The 15,553-nt window shown below is 37.4% G+C and overlaps 1 protein-coding gene across 6 annotated transcripts in view; it reads left to right on the plus strand.

Annotated features, from left to right (window-relative positions):
• dst (dystonin) overlaps nt 1-15,553 on the plus strand; it is a 223,074-nt gene that overhangs the window by 205,224 nt on the left and 2,297 nt on the right. For all 6 annotated transcript variants that reach the window (XM_079634661.1, XM_079634663.1, XM_079634664.1 and 3 more), the window contains 13 exons: nt 1,608-1,736; nt 3,165-3,308; nt 4,379-4,567; nt 4,668-4,797; nt 5,097-5,260; nt 5,644-5,806; nt 5,880-6,034; nt 6,142-6,216; nt 7,090-7,107; nt 11,067-11,184; nt 11,921-12,028; nt 13,193-13,383; nt 14,736-14,846. In XM_079634661.1, coding sequence (XP_079490787.1) covers nt 1,608-1,736; nt 3,165-3,308; nt 4,379-4,567; nt 4,668-4,797; nt 5,097-5,260; nt 5,644-5,806; nt 5,880-6,034; nt 6,142-6,216; nt 7,090-7,107; nt 11,067-11,184; nt 11,921-12,028; nt 13,193-13,383; nt 14,736-14,846 — 1,695 coding nt within the window. The remainder of the gene's footprint in view (nt 1-1,607; nt 1,737-3,164; nt 3,309-4,378; nt 4,568-4,667; nt 4,798-5,096; nt 5,261-5,643; nt 5,807-5,879; nt 6,035-6,141; nt 6,217-7,089; nt 7,108-11,066; nt 11,185-11,920; nt 12,029-13,192; nt 13,384-14,735; nt 14,847-15,553) is intronic.

Here is a 15,553-nt window from a genome sequence, read left to right on the forward strand (position 1 = left end):
AGAACACATTTAGCAGATTTTCTACAGATTTTTGTAGAAGTTAAATAAATTAAGAAAGTTAAACAGAAAAAAAGTTATAGAAGTTTGAGTTTATGAAAATGTACAATGTTAAAAATTTAATTATCCATATTTTATATAAAATATATATTTTCAAAACCTGGTGGACTCTAAAAATGCAACAAAAAAAAATCAAAGCCAAAAATCTGAACAAAGTTGTGTTTAAAATGTTAGGTTGATATCTCAGAAAATCAGCTTTCAGTGAGATTTAGTTTGGGCGCAGTACCACACTTCTCCACTAGTGGACATTACTGCCCATATAACGGCGCCTCCATCTCCATATGTTGTTTGAGTGATTCTACACCATTATTTTTTACAATTTTCATACAATTTATGAAGTAGACATCCTATTCAGAAGTAGTATTGGAAGTTTGGCAGATTTTGAAATGAATTCAACCTCTAAGAAACACAGAAAGATCACGTATGTGCATTATAGCTCGCTGCCACATCACTAATGCTGAATCTATTATTGTTTTCTTTATATTCAAAACATTTTCAGACCTTTTTTTTCTAAAATAATTGAATGGATGCTATCTTTTAAACTCTTGGCATGAAAACAAACTGAGGTTTCTACCATTCTTTCATGATTTTTCATGTTCATCACTATTTCAAAATAAAGGTCTGAACACGCCTTAGGAGGATGAACATATTCTTGTTACAAATTGATAAATTACGGCTCCTCTGTCATTTATTTTGAAAATCAGTCACCAAAAATGTAAACTAGAGATTGTACGCTTTTAAATTATGTATAGTTTGTCAAGATTAGTTTAGGTTTAGTATAGGATATTACTGTTTTAAATATCGTCACCTTCCTAAAATAATTGCCTAAGTCCTTTTCATTTTCAAATGACTTAGGCAATTATTTTTGGAAGGTGACGATATGTAATGGCCGATGCCAATATAAGGGGTTAAACGAGCCACTGGACCTTCTATGTGAATTGTCTGTAAATGTCTTTCCATTTAAAGTCCCCCTGTGCTGAAAATCCAGCTTTTAATGTAGTTTATATGTCTATGTGGTGTTTTTAATGTGCTTTAAGACACACCTTGTGTAAATTCATAAGTCGACACCATTGCTAAAGTATTTTCTCCTTAAAACTGCAGTGAACCAAAGACATATTGTTCCTTTAAAAAGGAAACTGATATCAGGGAATTTTAAATGCTGATTACCAGGCATGGGAGAACAATCGGTCACACTTTAGATTAGATTAGATTAAGGTCCAAATCACTATTAACTATAACTTTTGCCTCAAACTCCTAATGACAGCTTATTAATAATTAGTAAGGTAGTGGTTAAGTTTATGTATTGGGTGGATTAAGGGATGTGGAATATGATCATGCAGAATAAGGCATTAATACATGCTTTATAAGTACTAATAAATACCCAAAATCCTATTAATATGCAAGCTACAACTAGTCAATAGTGAGAATTGGACCCTAAACTGTGTAGAGTTAGCAAAAAATCTTTAAAACAAATAAATGAAAAGTAAACAATACCTATTGGCACCTATAATCTGCTGTTTATGAATGCACGTCTGCACTGTGTTCCTCAGGCTGAGGAGTTTCACTCCACCGTTCATATTTTACTGGAGTGGCTCGCCGAAGCGGAGCAGAGTCTTCGGTTTCACGGAGCGCTGCCGGACGATGAAGAAGCCCTGCGCGCGCTCATCCAACAGCACAAGGCAAGTTTCCCACAACCGGACAAACAATTCACACGAGCCAGTTTAACCAGGGCGATGTTTACCTTTCAAAAACCTCAATGACATTAGCATATCAGCATTCACTGGCAGCGGTATACACAAAACATGCACTTTTATCTGTTCTGCATTACAGCATTGAGTTTCAATGCTAGCGTTTGCCAGAGGGATCATAATCTTTCCAAGACAGAACGCGTGTCTGTGTTTTCCACAACTCTGACATTCTTTTTTTATTAGCTCTAATAATGTGAAGCCAGGTTCATTCTGACAGTCTCTCTCTCCATGTCCAACTGAGTAACAAAAGCCATACATGGCTTCAAATCTTTATTAACTTCTGCTTGCCAGGAAACCGTTCAACCCCTATTTCCTTGTAGCGTGACCTCATATTCACAATCGAAAATAGTTCCCCGACCCCGAGACATTATTCACGTCCACAGTTCGAGGAAGCAAACATCCTGGGTGATGATGGCGTTTAAAACCAGCAGTTACTAACACACAGTGCTGGATGTTTTACTGAATATACAGATTTTGATAGTAACTTTTTTTGAAATAACAAGTAAATCAATATCTGAGATGAGTAATGCATTCGTGTGTTCATTTTATCCCCTTGGTATTTATCTTCACATAATAGAATTATTGTAATATTTCATGTAATTTTTATTTATTACATTTGGTAAGTAGCCGTGTAATAAGCAGAATAATAATGTACAGTCAGTAATAGGGATGGACAACGATTAATCGCATCTAAAATAAAAGTTTGTGTTTAAATAATATATGTGTGTGTACTGTGTATAATTATTTTGTATATATAAATACACACACATGCATGTATATATTTAAGAATTGTTGTTATTTTGTTGTAATTTTTCTTGTTAAGAAAAATTGTTATTTATATCTAAAATATTTATATATAATATAAATTATGTATAAATATATACATGCAAATAGTTCTTAAATATATATATATATGCATATGTGTGTATTTATATATACAAAATAATTATACACAGTGCACATACATATATTATTTAAACACAAACTTTTATTTTGGATGTGATTAATCGTTGCCCATCCATAGGGTTTATTTGGACTGGGGTTTATAATAGCTTTACATTAGCCTTTACTTTTTGTTTTGTTTTGTTTTACTGACAAATACGATTGAATTTCCCATAACGTAGTCTTGTAGGCATCACTTGCAGTGTAGACAGTTTTGTTGAATTATGTAATTAGATTATAATGGAAGCGCAATTCTGAACTTTCGCTGATCATGGCGAGCGAGAACTGAGACCTGCGCCCAACATTCGTCCTGAGGAATTATTCATGTCCTCAGATTGTGAAGCAATAGTGGTGGTGAAGGGCTTCTCTTGTGTAACCATGATCTCTTACTAATGGAATAACTGTTGATGCATGCAGGACTTTATGAAGAATCTGGAAGAGAAGAGACTGGGCCTGAATAAAGCCACCAGCCAGGGAGAGGCAGTCCTGTCCATCTGCCACCCAGACTCCATCACCACCATCAAACACTGGAACACCATCATTAAAGCGCGGTTTGAGGAGGTCGGTCTGTTTCTACTAGTTTCAGATACATTTGATGAGAACACATTCGTCCACATGAGCGTTTACGCTATGAAAGCAATCCGGTCGAAAGTGTTTTCCACTACCTCTGGAAGTGGTTGAAAGTGGATAAGCTCAAATGTTTTAGACCCTGTTTACACCTGTATTTCGTGTCGTCCACTTGTGATCCGATCGACCAAAACACATCTTAACCCTTTATGGTATGACAATTCATTTCTACTAATTTCCTTCTTATTCAGAAAAAAAGACAATATATTGCTTTATGGGAATTAAAATGGCAGGCCCTAAGGTTGCCAACAATGTGTCAAAAGTCACGTGACATTTGAATGTCGCTCCAAAACTATCTTTCCTACTGTCACCCTCACACGAAGACATTTGTTGAAGTGCTCCAGAAATTGCTCTATTATCCTCATTTATAAACATCTCTTCTCAAGGGGGGTTTTTTTGCAGCATCTTTGATAAGTAAATTAGATATTTTTCTATATTTCAGAAATTGAATACAGCAATATTTTACGGAAAGAGCAATAGGAAGTGCAGAGTTAGCTCTTCCATGTGATGAGTGAGGATGAGTTAGCCTAATGATTGGGAATGATAGAGATCTACTTATTTTTTGGTTTGCAAGAGTTCCAAGTATATAAATCTATACATTTCAAAAAGAAATGTGCAATTAAATAGAAAAGAAAATCATAATTTTATAGAAAAATGCGAATGATAGGGATCTACTTATTTTTGGTTTGCATGAGTTCCAAGTATATAAATGATCAATTTCTAAAAGAAATGTGCAATTAAATAGAAAACAAAATCATAACTTTATAGAAAAAATACCTTTTGACCATTTTCCATTGTGGTACAGCGTACCACAGAAAAAGTACCCCCCAAAAATATTTTTATTTTTTATTATTGAAGCTATTTCATGTAATTAAAACTTATTTGAAAAAATATTTTATGGTTAGAACATAATGCATAGCATAGAGGGTTAATACCAGGTGTGAACAGGGCCTGACACCGTCTACAGTGTGCGTAGGCTTACCAGATCTCCGTGTCCATGTCAGGTGACCGCCTGGGCTCGACAGCACCAGCAGAGACTCTCCAGTGCTCTGGCCGACCTGCTGGCCACTCAAGAACTGCTGGAGAACCTCCTGAACTGGCTCCAGTGGGCCGAGACCACGCTCGGAGAGAAAGACAAGGAAGCTCTTCCTCAGGAGTTAGAGCAAGTCAAGGCACTCATTGCTGAGCACCAGGTACCATCAAGAGCTCAGTATAACGTCATTACATGAAAAGTCAACGGTTTATTAGTGTGAATTGTAGAAACAAACTGTTTGTGTCTTTGCTGTCTACAAGACATTCATGGAAGAGATGACCAGAAAACAGCCAGATGTGGACAAGATCACCAAAACTCATAAGAGAAAAGCCACAGCAGACCCCCCGGTTCAGTCTCAAATCCCTGTTCTACACAAAGGACGATCAGGCAGTGAGTACCAGCAGCCAAGCTGAGTCCAGTGTTTCCATTCAGTTTGGCACAGGCATCACATGGTCTTCACAATACTCATTACTATGAGTGTGCATGCAGCTTAGCTGGCCAATACTATTGTGTTAGCATGATTTGATATTTAGGTTAAGGGGTCAGCATTGGGGTAAGGGTTGATGTTTGAAAATATGGAGTTGTGTTAAGAGTTTGAGATAGGGTTTGTGAATACAAAGACCTAGGCTGTGTCAAAATCACATTCTCTCTCTGGATTGTTTGCTAAGTCCTTTGTTTTTGGTCATCAGGAAAGAGATCTCCTACACAAACCATGTACGCCGCAGCATCACAGGCTCAAATCGAGACGAAGAACCCCAGGGTGAACCTGCTGGTCAGTAAGTGGCAGCAGGTGTGGCTTCTGGCTCTGGACAGGAGAAGGAAGCTCAACGATGCTCTGGACAGACTAGAGGAGGTCAGTCGAACATGCACACCTGACCTCAGATCTGTGCCATATTAAATGTAGTCATCAGGGTCCCTGCGTTTCCTTAAAAAGTCTTAAATCTTACTTAAATTTGTGGAATGGTGATGCGGCCTTGATTAATTATGACAATGTTTACATTAAGGTGTCTTTATCATGTCTGCAAACTCGTCATATTTCAGCACATCTGCACTGTATACAGGGTTTACCAGGGTAACTGCTATATTTCTGCTGTTCTATAAGTGCCACTTTTCATTCAGCAAGTGGATTAAAAAGAAACTAATGTGCCATTGTAAAACTCCCAAACATTATATATTGCATTTAAAAACCCTGCAGATTCCCTGAGTAACAGTTTTGTGTCGATCTTCTGCTCTAAGCTGAAAGAGTTTGCCAACTTTGACTTTGACGTATGGAGGAAACGCTACATGCGCTGGATGAACCACAAGAAATCACGCGTCATGGATTTCTTCCGTCGTATTGATAAAGACCAGGATGGCAAAGTCACAAGGCAGGAATTCATCGATGGCATCCTGTCCTCAAGTAAGCAAAGCCTTCAAACAGTGTCTTCTTTAAGTCTCTCAGGCTTTACCCTCAATCTTCTCTGGTCCTGTAGAGTTTCCCACCAGTCGTCTGGAGATGAGCGCCGTGGCAGACATCTTTGATCGGGACGGCGATGGTTACATTGACTACTATGAGTTTGTGGCTGCTTTACATCCCAACAAAGACGCTTACAAACCCTTAACCGATGCAGACAAAATTGAAGATGAGGTAAACATTACCAGCTTACTTTCTGGAAACTCCACCGAGTAACTGGAAGTGTTACAGATGACCTTTCATGAAGTCGTTTTCACTCTGATTTATGACTGTGTGTTTAGGTGACTCGCCAAGTTGCAAAGTGCAAGTGTCCTAAACGGTTCCAAGTAGAGCAGATTGGCGCCAACAAATATCGGGTAAGTGTCCGGTTTTTCATGCTGTGGAGATGAGTCATGAAAAAGCTTTATATTTATGAAACTTGATCCAGTGTGGAACGCTAGGCCAATACAAATGTAGAAACCTGTTCATTGTGTCAGTCAAGTTAGATGTTCAAAATAAAATTCACAAGACCCCCGAAACGATCACTGGACTATGATTGTGAAAATAAGTTAGTGAATGAAATATATGAATTGTTAATGAACTTAACTATCATTTTACAACATAGTGATCTAGTTTTCGTAAAAAAATAGATGTCAAAACAGCAGTTACCTCAAAGCTAGAAAAACATCCTGCTTTTATTAGTAAATATGTTGTTTATCTGGTAGTAAATACATAATTGGATGTAAACAATATAGTAAAGCTCAGTCGTACATTGGCTGTATTGAAATGAAAAGGTCTATTCCTTGTATTAAAGCCGATATAAGGAATGTTTTGAGGACAAGATGGAAACATGAAGTCTGGAAAGTTGGCAGTGTTCCTCAGGCTAAACTAGTCCCCGAGACAAACCTCTCTGCCCCGACGCTGCTGATGCCAAAGAGAACGACTTCATGACATTTTTACGTGCCGTTGCATTTCTCAGTCTCTTAAGTGTGAGGGTTTTCGCCCGGTCCACTTCTCTCCGACACTCCTGAGAAACAGATCCCACAGCGTTTGGTCACGGTCAGCCGGTCATAATCTGAGGGAATAATAAAGGTGTTCATAAAAACGTAGTTCTTCAGACTGTAACTGTGCCACTCTTTTCAGAACCTTTTTGTAGTTTTTTCTTCTTCTTTTGATTCCAAAAGAATTCATTGTTAAGTGAACTGATATTTACTAATGTTTGTCTTTTCATTGTTTTTTCTCCTCATCAGTTCTACCTTGGAAACCAGGTATACATGCATAGAGCTTTTTAAAGACTTGCTGTGCTGCCTTTTATCTGATTCACTGTCAGTGTGTCTTTCAATCCCTAATACTTAAGGCTGTCTTAAACTCACAAGCGGATAAGAATATTTAAGCTAGTCTTCAACCCTCTTCCCAAAGCCAGCCATTTAGTTTGAGACGTGGCTGTGTGCAAATCTCCACTGGGATTCAGGAAATGGGAAAGTAACCAGTGCAGGTGAAGCTATAAATAGAGAGTGAAAACATCTACTTCCCTGATAATAAAGGACACCAAAAATAGTGTCTAGTTCAGATATGTCCTTAATATCCTTTGTGTTGTGAAATAGTGCATTGAGCAATTATTAGATTCATTTAAGCAAGCAGAAATGTTTGGGGAATAGTTTTAAGTGTAATTTGAGTGTAATTAAAAAAAAAAACACAGTGTCTCCGTTATACATCCTACATGTACTTACAGTATTATAGTAGATTATGCATAATTGCAAGCAACAAACCCTAACCATGTAGTAAGTACATGTAGTTAATTAATATATCTCAGTGATTAAATGTATAATAACAATAACACCTTAAAGGGATAGTTCACCCAAAAACTGAAAAGAAATCGTCATTAATTACTCTCCCTCATGTCGTTCCAAACCCTAAGACTTTAGTTTATCTTTGGAACACAAATGAAGATATTTGAATGAAATCAGAGATATTTCTGTCGAACTTTTTGAAGCATCATAGTGGTAGTTGCATAGACTGTCAATGGAGGGACAGAAATCTCTCAGATTTCATTCAAATATCTTCATTTGTGTTTCGAAGATGTGCGGCTTTGGAATGACATGAGGGTGAGTGATTGATGACAGAAACAAGCCCTTTAAAATTAAAAAGTATAACCAAACCTTTTTCAAATACGGCAGTAGAGGTCCTTCGATAACAGTCATTTTTGCATTGCATGGATAAGACCAATAACAATATGATAAATTACATTAATAATTACAGCTGTTTATAGTTTACAATCAACATGCTGTAGAAACTTGGCACATTGCAACAGAACATGTGGTTTGTTAGCATATTCAGGCCTTATTGTTTAGGTTACTGTATATGTAGTACAGTCATTTTAAAATCTCGCCAGTAGTTAATACAGAAAGGAAATGGTCTGTTCTACAAACACCCAATATAGTTTATAGTCAACTATCACCTATCTGCTTTTGAGTTGAAATGCACTGCTTTCCGCATTCTGCTTTTCATTATTATTTGCGAGAGCTTTGCAACACAACACAGTTTGCTTGCCTTCTGCTACCTGCCTAATTCCCTTATTTAGTTCTGCTTGACAGGAGCTTCACTCAACGCCAGTGAACTTACTCTTTTTCTTTTAACCACACTGTGTGGCTGATGTTCAAACAAGCCAAAGCGTCAGGAAAGATGTTGAGCTGAAAGATGCATGGTTTTCCCTACATAAATCACATAAAATCATGAGCTACATGCTTTCTCAGGGAAGATACGTGACTCTTAGCTGGTGAAGGGCTTATATCGGGCAGGCCATGCAAACCTCATGTTTTTCTTCCTTTGTATTGAGAACTTTATATCACATCAACTGAAACCATTCTTTTGACAGTTTGGTCTCGTTCACTGCTTACATGATCCCTTAATCGCCGACGAGACTATAACAAACAGGGACAATCAAAATCTAACCCCCCATCTACACGTTGCGGTTTTGGAAAGCTGTATCCTGGTAAATGGTCATTCTTAAAGCCGTTTGTTGTGATTCTCTTGATTATTTCTCTTGATCATGCTTCAAAATTCATCTCCCCAATCACCAAATTCACCAATGGTATCGATTCATTCTGGGTATCACTTAAAGAACAGCGGCTTTCAGGCCAGAGATGCTCAGCAGGTCGCCATCATGTGTTGGTCATGTCGAGTCTCCGAGAGTCGATTTCAGCCATTACTCCATATTGTGTGTCGTTGGAGTCGAGCATCCGTGTAAACACGCATCCTCTATGAGAATGTTAGTTTGTAGTTCTAGACAGTGCAACTTCTGTATGTATTGTTGGTTTGTGGAAAAAGTTCTCATATGGTATGGTTTCTTTCTTTTTTTTTCTTCAACAGAAAGCATGAGGCCATAATTTTCTGTGCTGTGAAATCTGTATGCCTTGGCCAAATCCAACTGGCAACACTCATTTGCAATCAGATGATTTGGCTTGATGTTTTCCTTAGCTCCTATCTCTGGCATGTAGGATTCAGTAGTTATACTAGTGTTCCCCTACGGTCCAGAGGTGTAGAGTGCACTGGTAGCGCACCCTAGTGGACACACTTATCACTGCACTGTCTACCTTGTCTTAAATGTGCACTAAGTCACTTTTTATATCGTAGTAAAGTTTCAGACAGAAAGAAATTGACAAACGTTTAACATGATCTTCACTCGCATGCAGTGTTGGGTGCAACTCGTTACTACGTAATTAATTACTGTAATTTAATTACTTTTCTCTTGAAACTGTACATTAAGGGACATTAATTTTAATTAAATACTGTATAGACTATGGGACAAATAAAATATAAAACAATAGTGGATTTAACATACAAAAATGTATGTTTTTAATGTAAACTTCTCCCTTTATAATACTTTGTTCAGTTCAAGAATAATTTATGCAATTGTATATTATTTATCTGAAAGAATTAAGAGCAATTTCATGTCTATCCTTGTATTGTTGAACTGGTGGCGGTTGATATGGGACAGTAATTAGTGTTGTAATGCAATACTTTCTAGAGAGAGTAATTAGTACAGCAATCTAATTACACTGTTGAAGATTACCCAACATTGCTCATATGGGATGAAGACTCATATAATCTCAGTAATACCCGCTTTATTTTAAAATAAACAATATATATATATATATATACACACACAATTACAAAATATTATACAAAAAAATAATATATATAGGCTACAGTACACAATTGTTTTATTGGATGTTTAATTGTTGTCATAATTGTTGTTAAGAGTAAAATTATTGTTAATACACACTAAAATGTGTATATATATACACACACAGGTGAAACTCGAAAAAAATGTATATTGTGCAAAAGTTCATTTATTTCAGTAATTCAACTTAAAAGGTGAAACTAATATATTATATAGAATCATTACATGCAAAGTGAGATATTTCAAGCCTTTATTTGTTATAATTTTGATGATTATGGCTTACAGCTTATGAAAACCCCAAATTCAAAATTAGAATATTGTGAAAAGGTTTTCATAAGCTGTAAGCCATAATCATCAAAATTATAACAAAATAATAAAGGCTTGAAATATCTCACTTTGCATGTAATGAGTCTATATAATATATTAGTTTCACCTTTTAAGTTGAATTACTGAAATAAAGGAACTTTTGAATGTATAATAAATGAATCACATGTGACTAATATACCTGCAAATCAAGTATGTCTATAATAGTGATTATTATAGAAATCTTTTAGTTTTGCGTCATGCTTCCTCCACATCTGCAGGTGGCAGTATATGGTCCAGAACTAGAGTCGTATCAGCTCAAATTGACTTTGTGCACCTTTAATGACATCCAGTGAACCGCATCACCACACTCAATGTTCGTTCATGATCAGTCTTAAATTAGCACAAAGCCACAAATGAAACCAGTTGGATTGACCATTCATTTCACATCTTCTGGAATGAACCCAATGTTGTGTCTCAAACGAAAAATGTTGTCTAAATGAAATGGCTCAGCAGAGCAACAGAGGAAACGAGGCGATACACAGAACAGAAATCTAACTGGACTGTGACGATGCTGAGATTTGGCTCTCCACTTCCACCACACATTCGATGGCTATCTTTTGCTACTTTGAAACCGACGTGACAGCGCTGAGGTTTCTGATGTTGCTCTGCTGTGTGTGTGTGTCACTGATAAACATGACGTATCACAGAGGAATGACTGTGCTCTCTGTGCGTGTCCAGTTTGGAGATTCCCAGCAGCTCCGGCTGGTGCGGATCCTGCGCAGTACGGTGATGGTGCGGGTCGGTGGGGGTTGGATGGCCCTGGATGAGTTCCTGGTGAAAAATGACCCGTGCAGAGGTAACCCCGTGCACCCACTTTATGCTGTACTCAACTTTAGCCCGTGGTGTTCATGCGGGAGATTTAATCGCATTGACATTGTGAATAACTCAATTCTTCAACTTATTTGTAAAGTGTATTAGTTCTGTTCCAGAACCTAGTTGAGTTTCCTATGTATGTATGCAGCATTTTAACACATCGTAGACACATTCCCAATGTGAAGACAGTTTTATTATCAATACTGCCAAGGTACCTTCTTTTAACCAAATTCAAAAGCAGAATCACATGTCCATCATGGAATAGGCAATCCATAGCATTGCAACAAGCTACAGAAAAGTATAACAGATACAAATTGTTCAGTCATATTCATACATTGAAATAAACCTCACAAGTGACCCAATAGTCCATCAAGACGGTGTTGGAACAGAACACCAACGTAGTGTCGGCCCAGATCCGGTACATGTGGATTCAACGCGTACCAGATGTGCGCCGGATCTGGGCCGACACTATGTTGCTGTCTCGGTATGCATAGTAAATCCAGAGTTTAGAGAAGTTTAATATTTACATAGAAAACATGCTGATGGATATTCTTATGTAGGCTGTAATAATTTGTTGTGGCTGAATCTGTTCTTCCTGCACTCTGATTGGCTGTTTCTGAGATTCTTAAAGCTTGCCGGTTTCTTCCCATGAAGCTTTTCTTTCAGAATTTCCCTTTTCCTGCTGCTTTGTTAGTGAACCCAATTATCGTTTCTTCTAGTTCACCACCACGGGAGTAAAATGTTGCGCTCGGAATCAAACTCTTCAATTACTCAGTCTCCTATAGGTTGGCAACTCTCACACTTTCTCTCCTTGCTCAATCCCAGTGGTATGTGTGCATCCCCGTGTGTGTGTGTGTGTGTGCGTGTGTGTGTGCTGCAGTGATCCTTGAATGGTATTCTCATTAACATTAATCTCACGCTTCCCTTTCCATCGTGCTGTCTGGGACTGTTTAGCATGAGGTTTTGTCTTGCGTCATGTGTCCTCTCGCGTTCTCTGCATGTGTTTACTGTAGCTCTGTTTCAGGGCTGTGAAACTTGCTCGACAATCTCATCTATGCAAGATATGAATAACATCACATTGAAGTGAAAAATACATTTTTGAAACTTTTTCTAAAATGCATTGTCTAGGACTTCAATCATATTCTACTCAACGATTATATATTTATAGGCAGCATCAATGTTTTTCATCATCTTTTTATCATTATTATTATTATTTTGCCAGTGATGTGAAATGCATGCAAGTCATTCCCTACATCAAACCAAAGCGCACAACTCTTTGTGTGTTTTGCTCATTTGAGTGTGTGCTCATCAATCCCCAACCGGTCAATGAAACCTTCATAAGACCTTCAACTAAGATCAGAACCTTTAAATGGCTTTCAGAAATAAGTTCCTGCAACTTGATTTAAAGTTCAGTTATAGTTAAAGTTGATTTAGAGCTCTATGAACAACATATATGGCTTGCTGATTGTAGATTACAAATAATAATAACAATTTTGACTTGAATAATTTCAATAATTTTATAAATAATTTTACAGATCAAATTATATATATTTTTTTACTAAATTGACAATATGAATAAATGTAATCGAAGATACACTCTTAAAAATGAGGTTATTTATTGGCATCTACGGTTCTATGAGGACCTTTCAACATCAATGGAATCTTTCCGTTGCACAAAAGGTTCTTTATAGAGTAAAAAGGTTCTTCAGATTTTTTTAATGTTCTTCACACTAAGAAAAAAATGGTTCTTTTAAGGAAAAGGGTTATTTGGGGAACCAAAAAAGCTCTTCTATAGCATCAATGCCAAAACATCCTTTTGGAACCTTTCATTTTTAAGAGTGCACCACATATGTTGTACATAGACCATAAGTTGGACTGAACCCCACATGTTCAGTTCATTTCAAGTTAAGAGCTTGTTTCTTAAACTCACGCTGAAGGTTTTGGTGTGGTCATGCCTCTCTGCTCACTAACACTGTGTGTTCTTCCTCCAGCAAAGGGCAGAACCAACGTGGAGCTGCGCGAGAAGTTTATTCTCCCAGAAGGCACCACCCAGGTGATGGCCAGTTTCCGCTACAGAGGTCGAAGGTCACGGCCTTCCTCAAGAGGCCCCTCCCCTAACAGATCCAACTCAAGCCACAGCTGCCCCGCACAACCCAACCCGTCCGGCGCCAGCACACCCAAGGTATGCTTATCGCTGATAGGCTTGCAGAGAAATCCGTAACTGCTCCATGTTTTTGTCACATTTTCCTGTCGCCAATCATTAAGCTTGGTTCCAAAACCTAGTGAGCTGCCTTGCTGGCAAATCTTAGTGATTGGTTTGGAACGCTCTACAATGATAATGTGCATAATACATATTATAGCACACTGATCAAAGTCACAGTTGACTTCAAGTGAGTTTTGTCAAATATCAAGATGATTAACTCAAGTTACTATGAACAGGAGAAAGCACAACACGCAATATTGCAGAATAAAGGCCCATTCACACCATGGATGATAACTATAACTATAACCATAACCATAAATATATAGTCCTAAAAATCATTCTTAATATAATAGCAGAGTCCATGATGAACGACACAGAGGAACAATATCGTTGGAATCACTTTCAGAAAAAAAATTCTAGCTAATAAACGATAAAAACATTGACAGCCAATCAGAATCCATCCTGCTTTAATGAGCTCGAGCATTTAAAGCGGAAGAGAGCAAAACTGCAGCACACTTACTATAAAATGCAGGTTATGCACATCAAACTTCTCTATTCTGTAAAATTGCTTCCGGTTCCAGTCTTTTGTACATGCTACGTTAAATATGGAGTTGTTTTAACCAAGACACCTTCAAAGAAGCTACCAAAGATGAGCGTAAGCAATGTCCATCGCATATGCTGGATGACATACAGTATAAACGTTCTTCATTTGGTCTTCTGTCGAGTGAACTGACTTTCCTTGAAAGGCACTTTGGTTTGGTGTTAGTATTTTGGGTTACACTTTATTTGAAGGTGTCTGTGTTACAGTGTAATTATACATGTAAGTACTGAGTAAAATTTATTAACTACATGTACTTACTATAGGGTTAGGGTTTGGTTGAGTGTTAGTTACATGTAATTATGCATAATTTACTGTTATTACTATTGTAAGTACATGTAACAAGGACACTGTAAAATAAAGTGTTACCATATTTTGATAAGCTTTTAAGATAAAATACATAGCACACAAAAATGTTGTAAAAAAACACTTTTTATCTATTTTTTATAGAAGTGAATGAATTATGTTTATAATCGATATTTGTCGCACTTCATTGTTGATATTAAATATAGAGTTTGGCCGAAAGACACTATTTTGAAAAGGCAGCATAAACATCTGTAACTGTGACATCATAAAGTGCTGCCTACAAAGGGAGCTCACTAGGATTTGGAACAGAGCCATTGACTATCCCATCATCATTTGTTGATATATAATTGTTTCCTGTATTGTCTTTCTGTTCTTTTTTTCTATTGCTACCCTGTGTATGTGGTATATCCACGGTTGTTTCTCACAGACTCCCCAACATTTAACCCGAAATTATGATAAACCCTGGCTGACAAACAGCAAATCAGCTACTCCTCTTAAATCATCTGACTCCTTTGACAGCCAAGGGTCGTCCAATGAGGTATAGTGCTTAAGAAATGAGTGGCAAACCCCCATCTAATCTCCGTCTCCTGCTCCTGACCTCTGTTTCTGCCCTGTTACTGATCTAATCACTTCCTGTGTGGATTTGTAATTGAGTTCAGTCTCTATCTCTGGCTTTGCGGTGATGCATGGAAGGGACTCTGCTGGTCCGCTATTAAGGCGGATGTGTTTGCTTAAGTCCTTTCATTCTGATCTTTAAATCTCTGTTGCAAAGAGGATGGTGTGATTGTCTTAAATGAAACCAGCTTGATCTACAAAGACAAACTGGGCCTTTTCTAAACTACTTTCTTCTCTAACTGTTGCCACTAAAACTTGATGCTTGTGAGATGTTTTCTACATCCAGAACTCGCTCTGAACTGTTTCCTCTCTGTCTCCCGGTGTGTATGGCTGAATTAGATTCAGTGTAAGCAGTAAACTCATTTGTGTTGTCTTTCATGCATTAATTCCATCATCCTGGCCATGTAATGTAATGTAATGTACACACTGCAATGTTTAAGGATTAACAAATTCAGAAGTGATTCCCTAAATGATTGTGATGTGTGTGTGATACGGGAATCACTCCTAAAACCGTCTGTCCAGTTAAATGTTTCAGTCTGGATTTCTGTTATGTCAAATGTAGATTTTGTGTTTTTCTGTGCAGTTTTATTAGGGGCTTTCGCACCGGGTAGTTATAGGAACTCAGTTATA

This window comes from Phoxinus phoxinus (genome assembly GCF_949152265.1).
Source record: "Phoxinus phoxinus genome assembly, chromosome: 14".
In the NCBI taxonomy this organism is placed as follows: domain Eukaryota; kingdom Metazoa; phylum Chordata; class Actinopteri; order Cypriniformes; family Leuciscidae; genus Phoxinus; species Phoxinus phoxinus.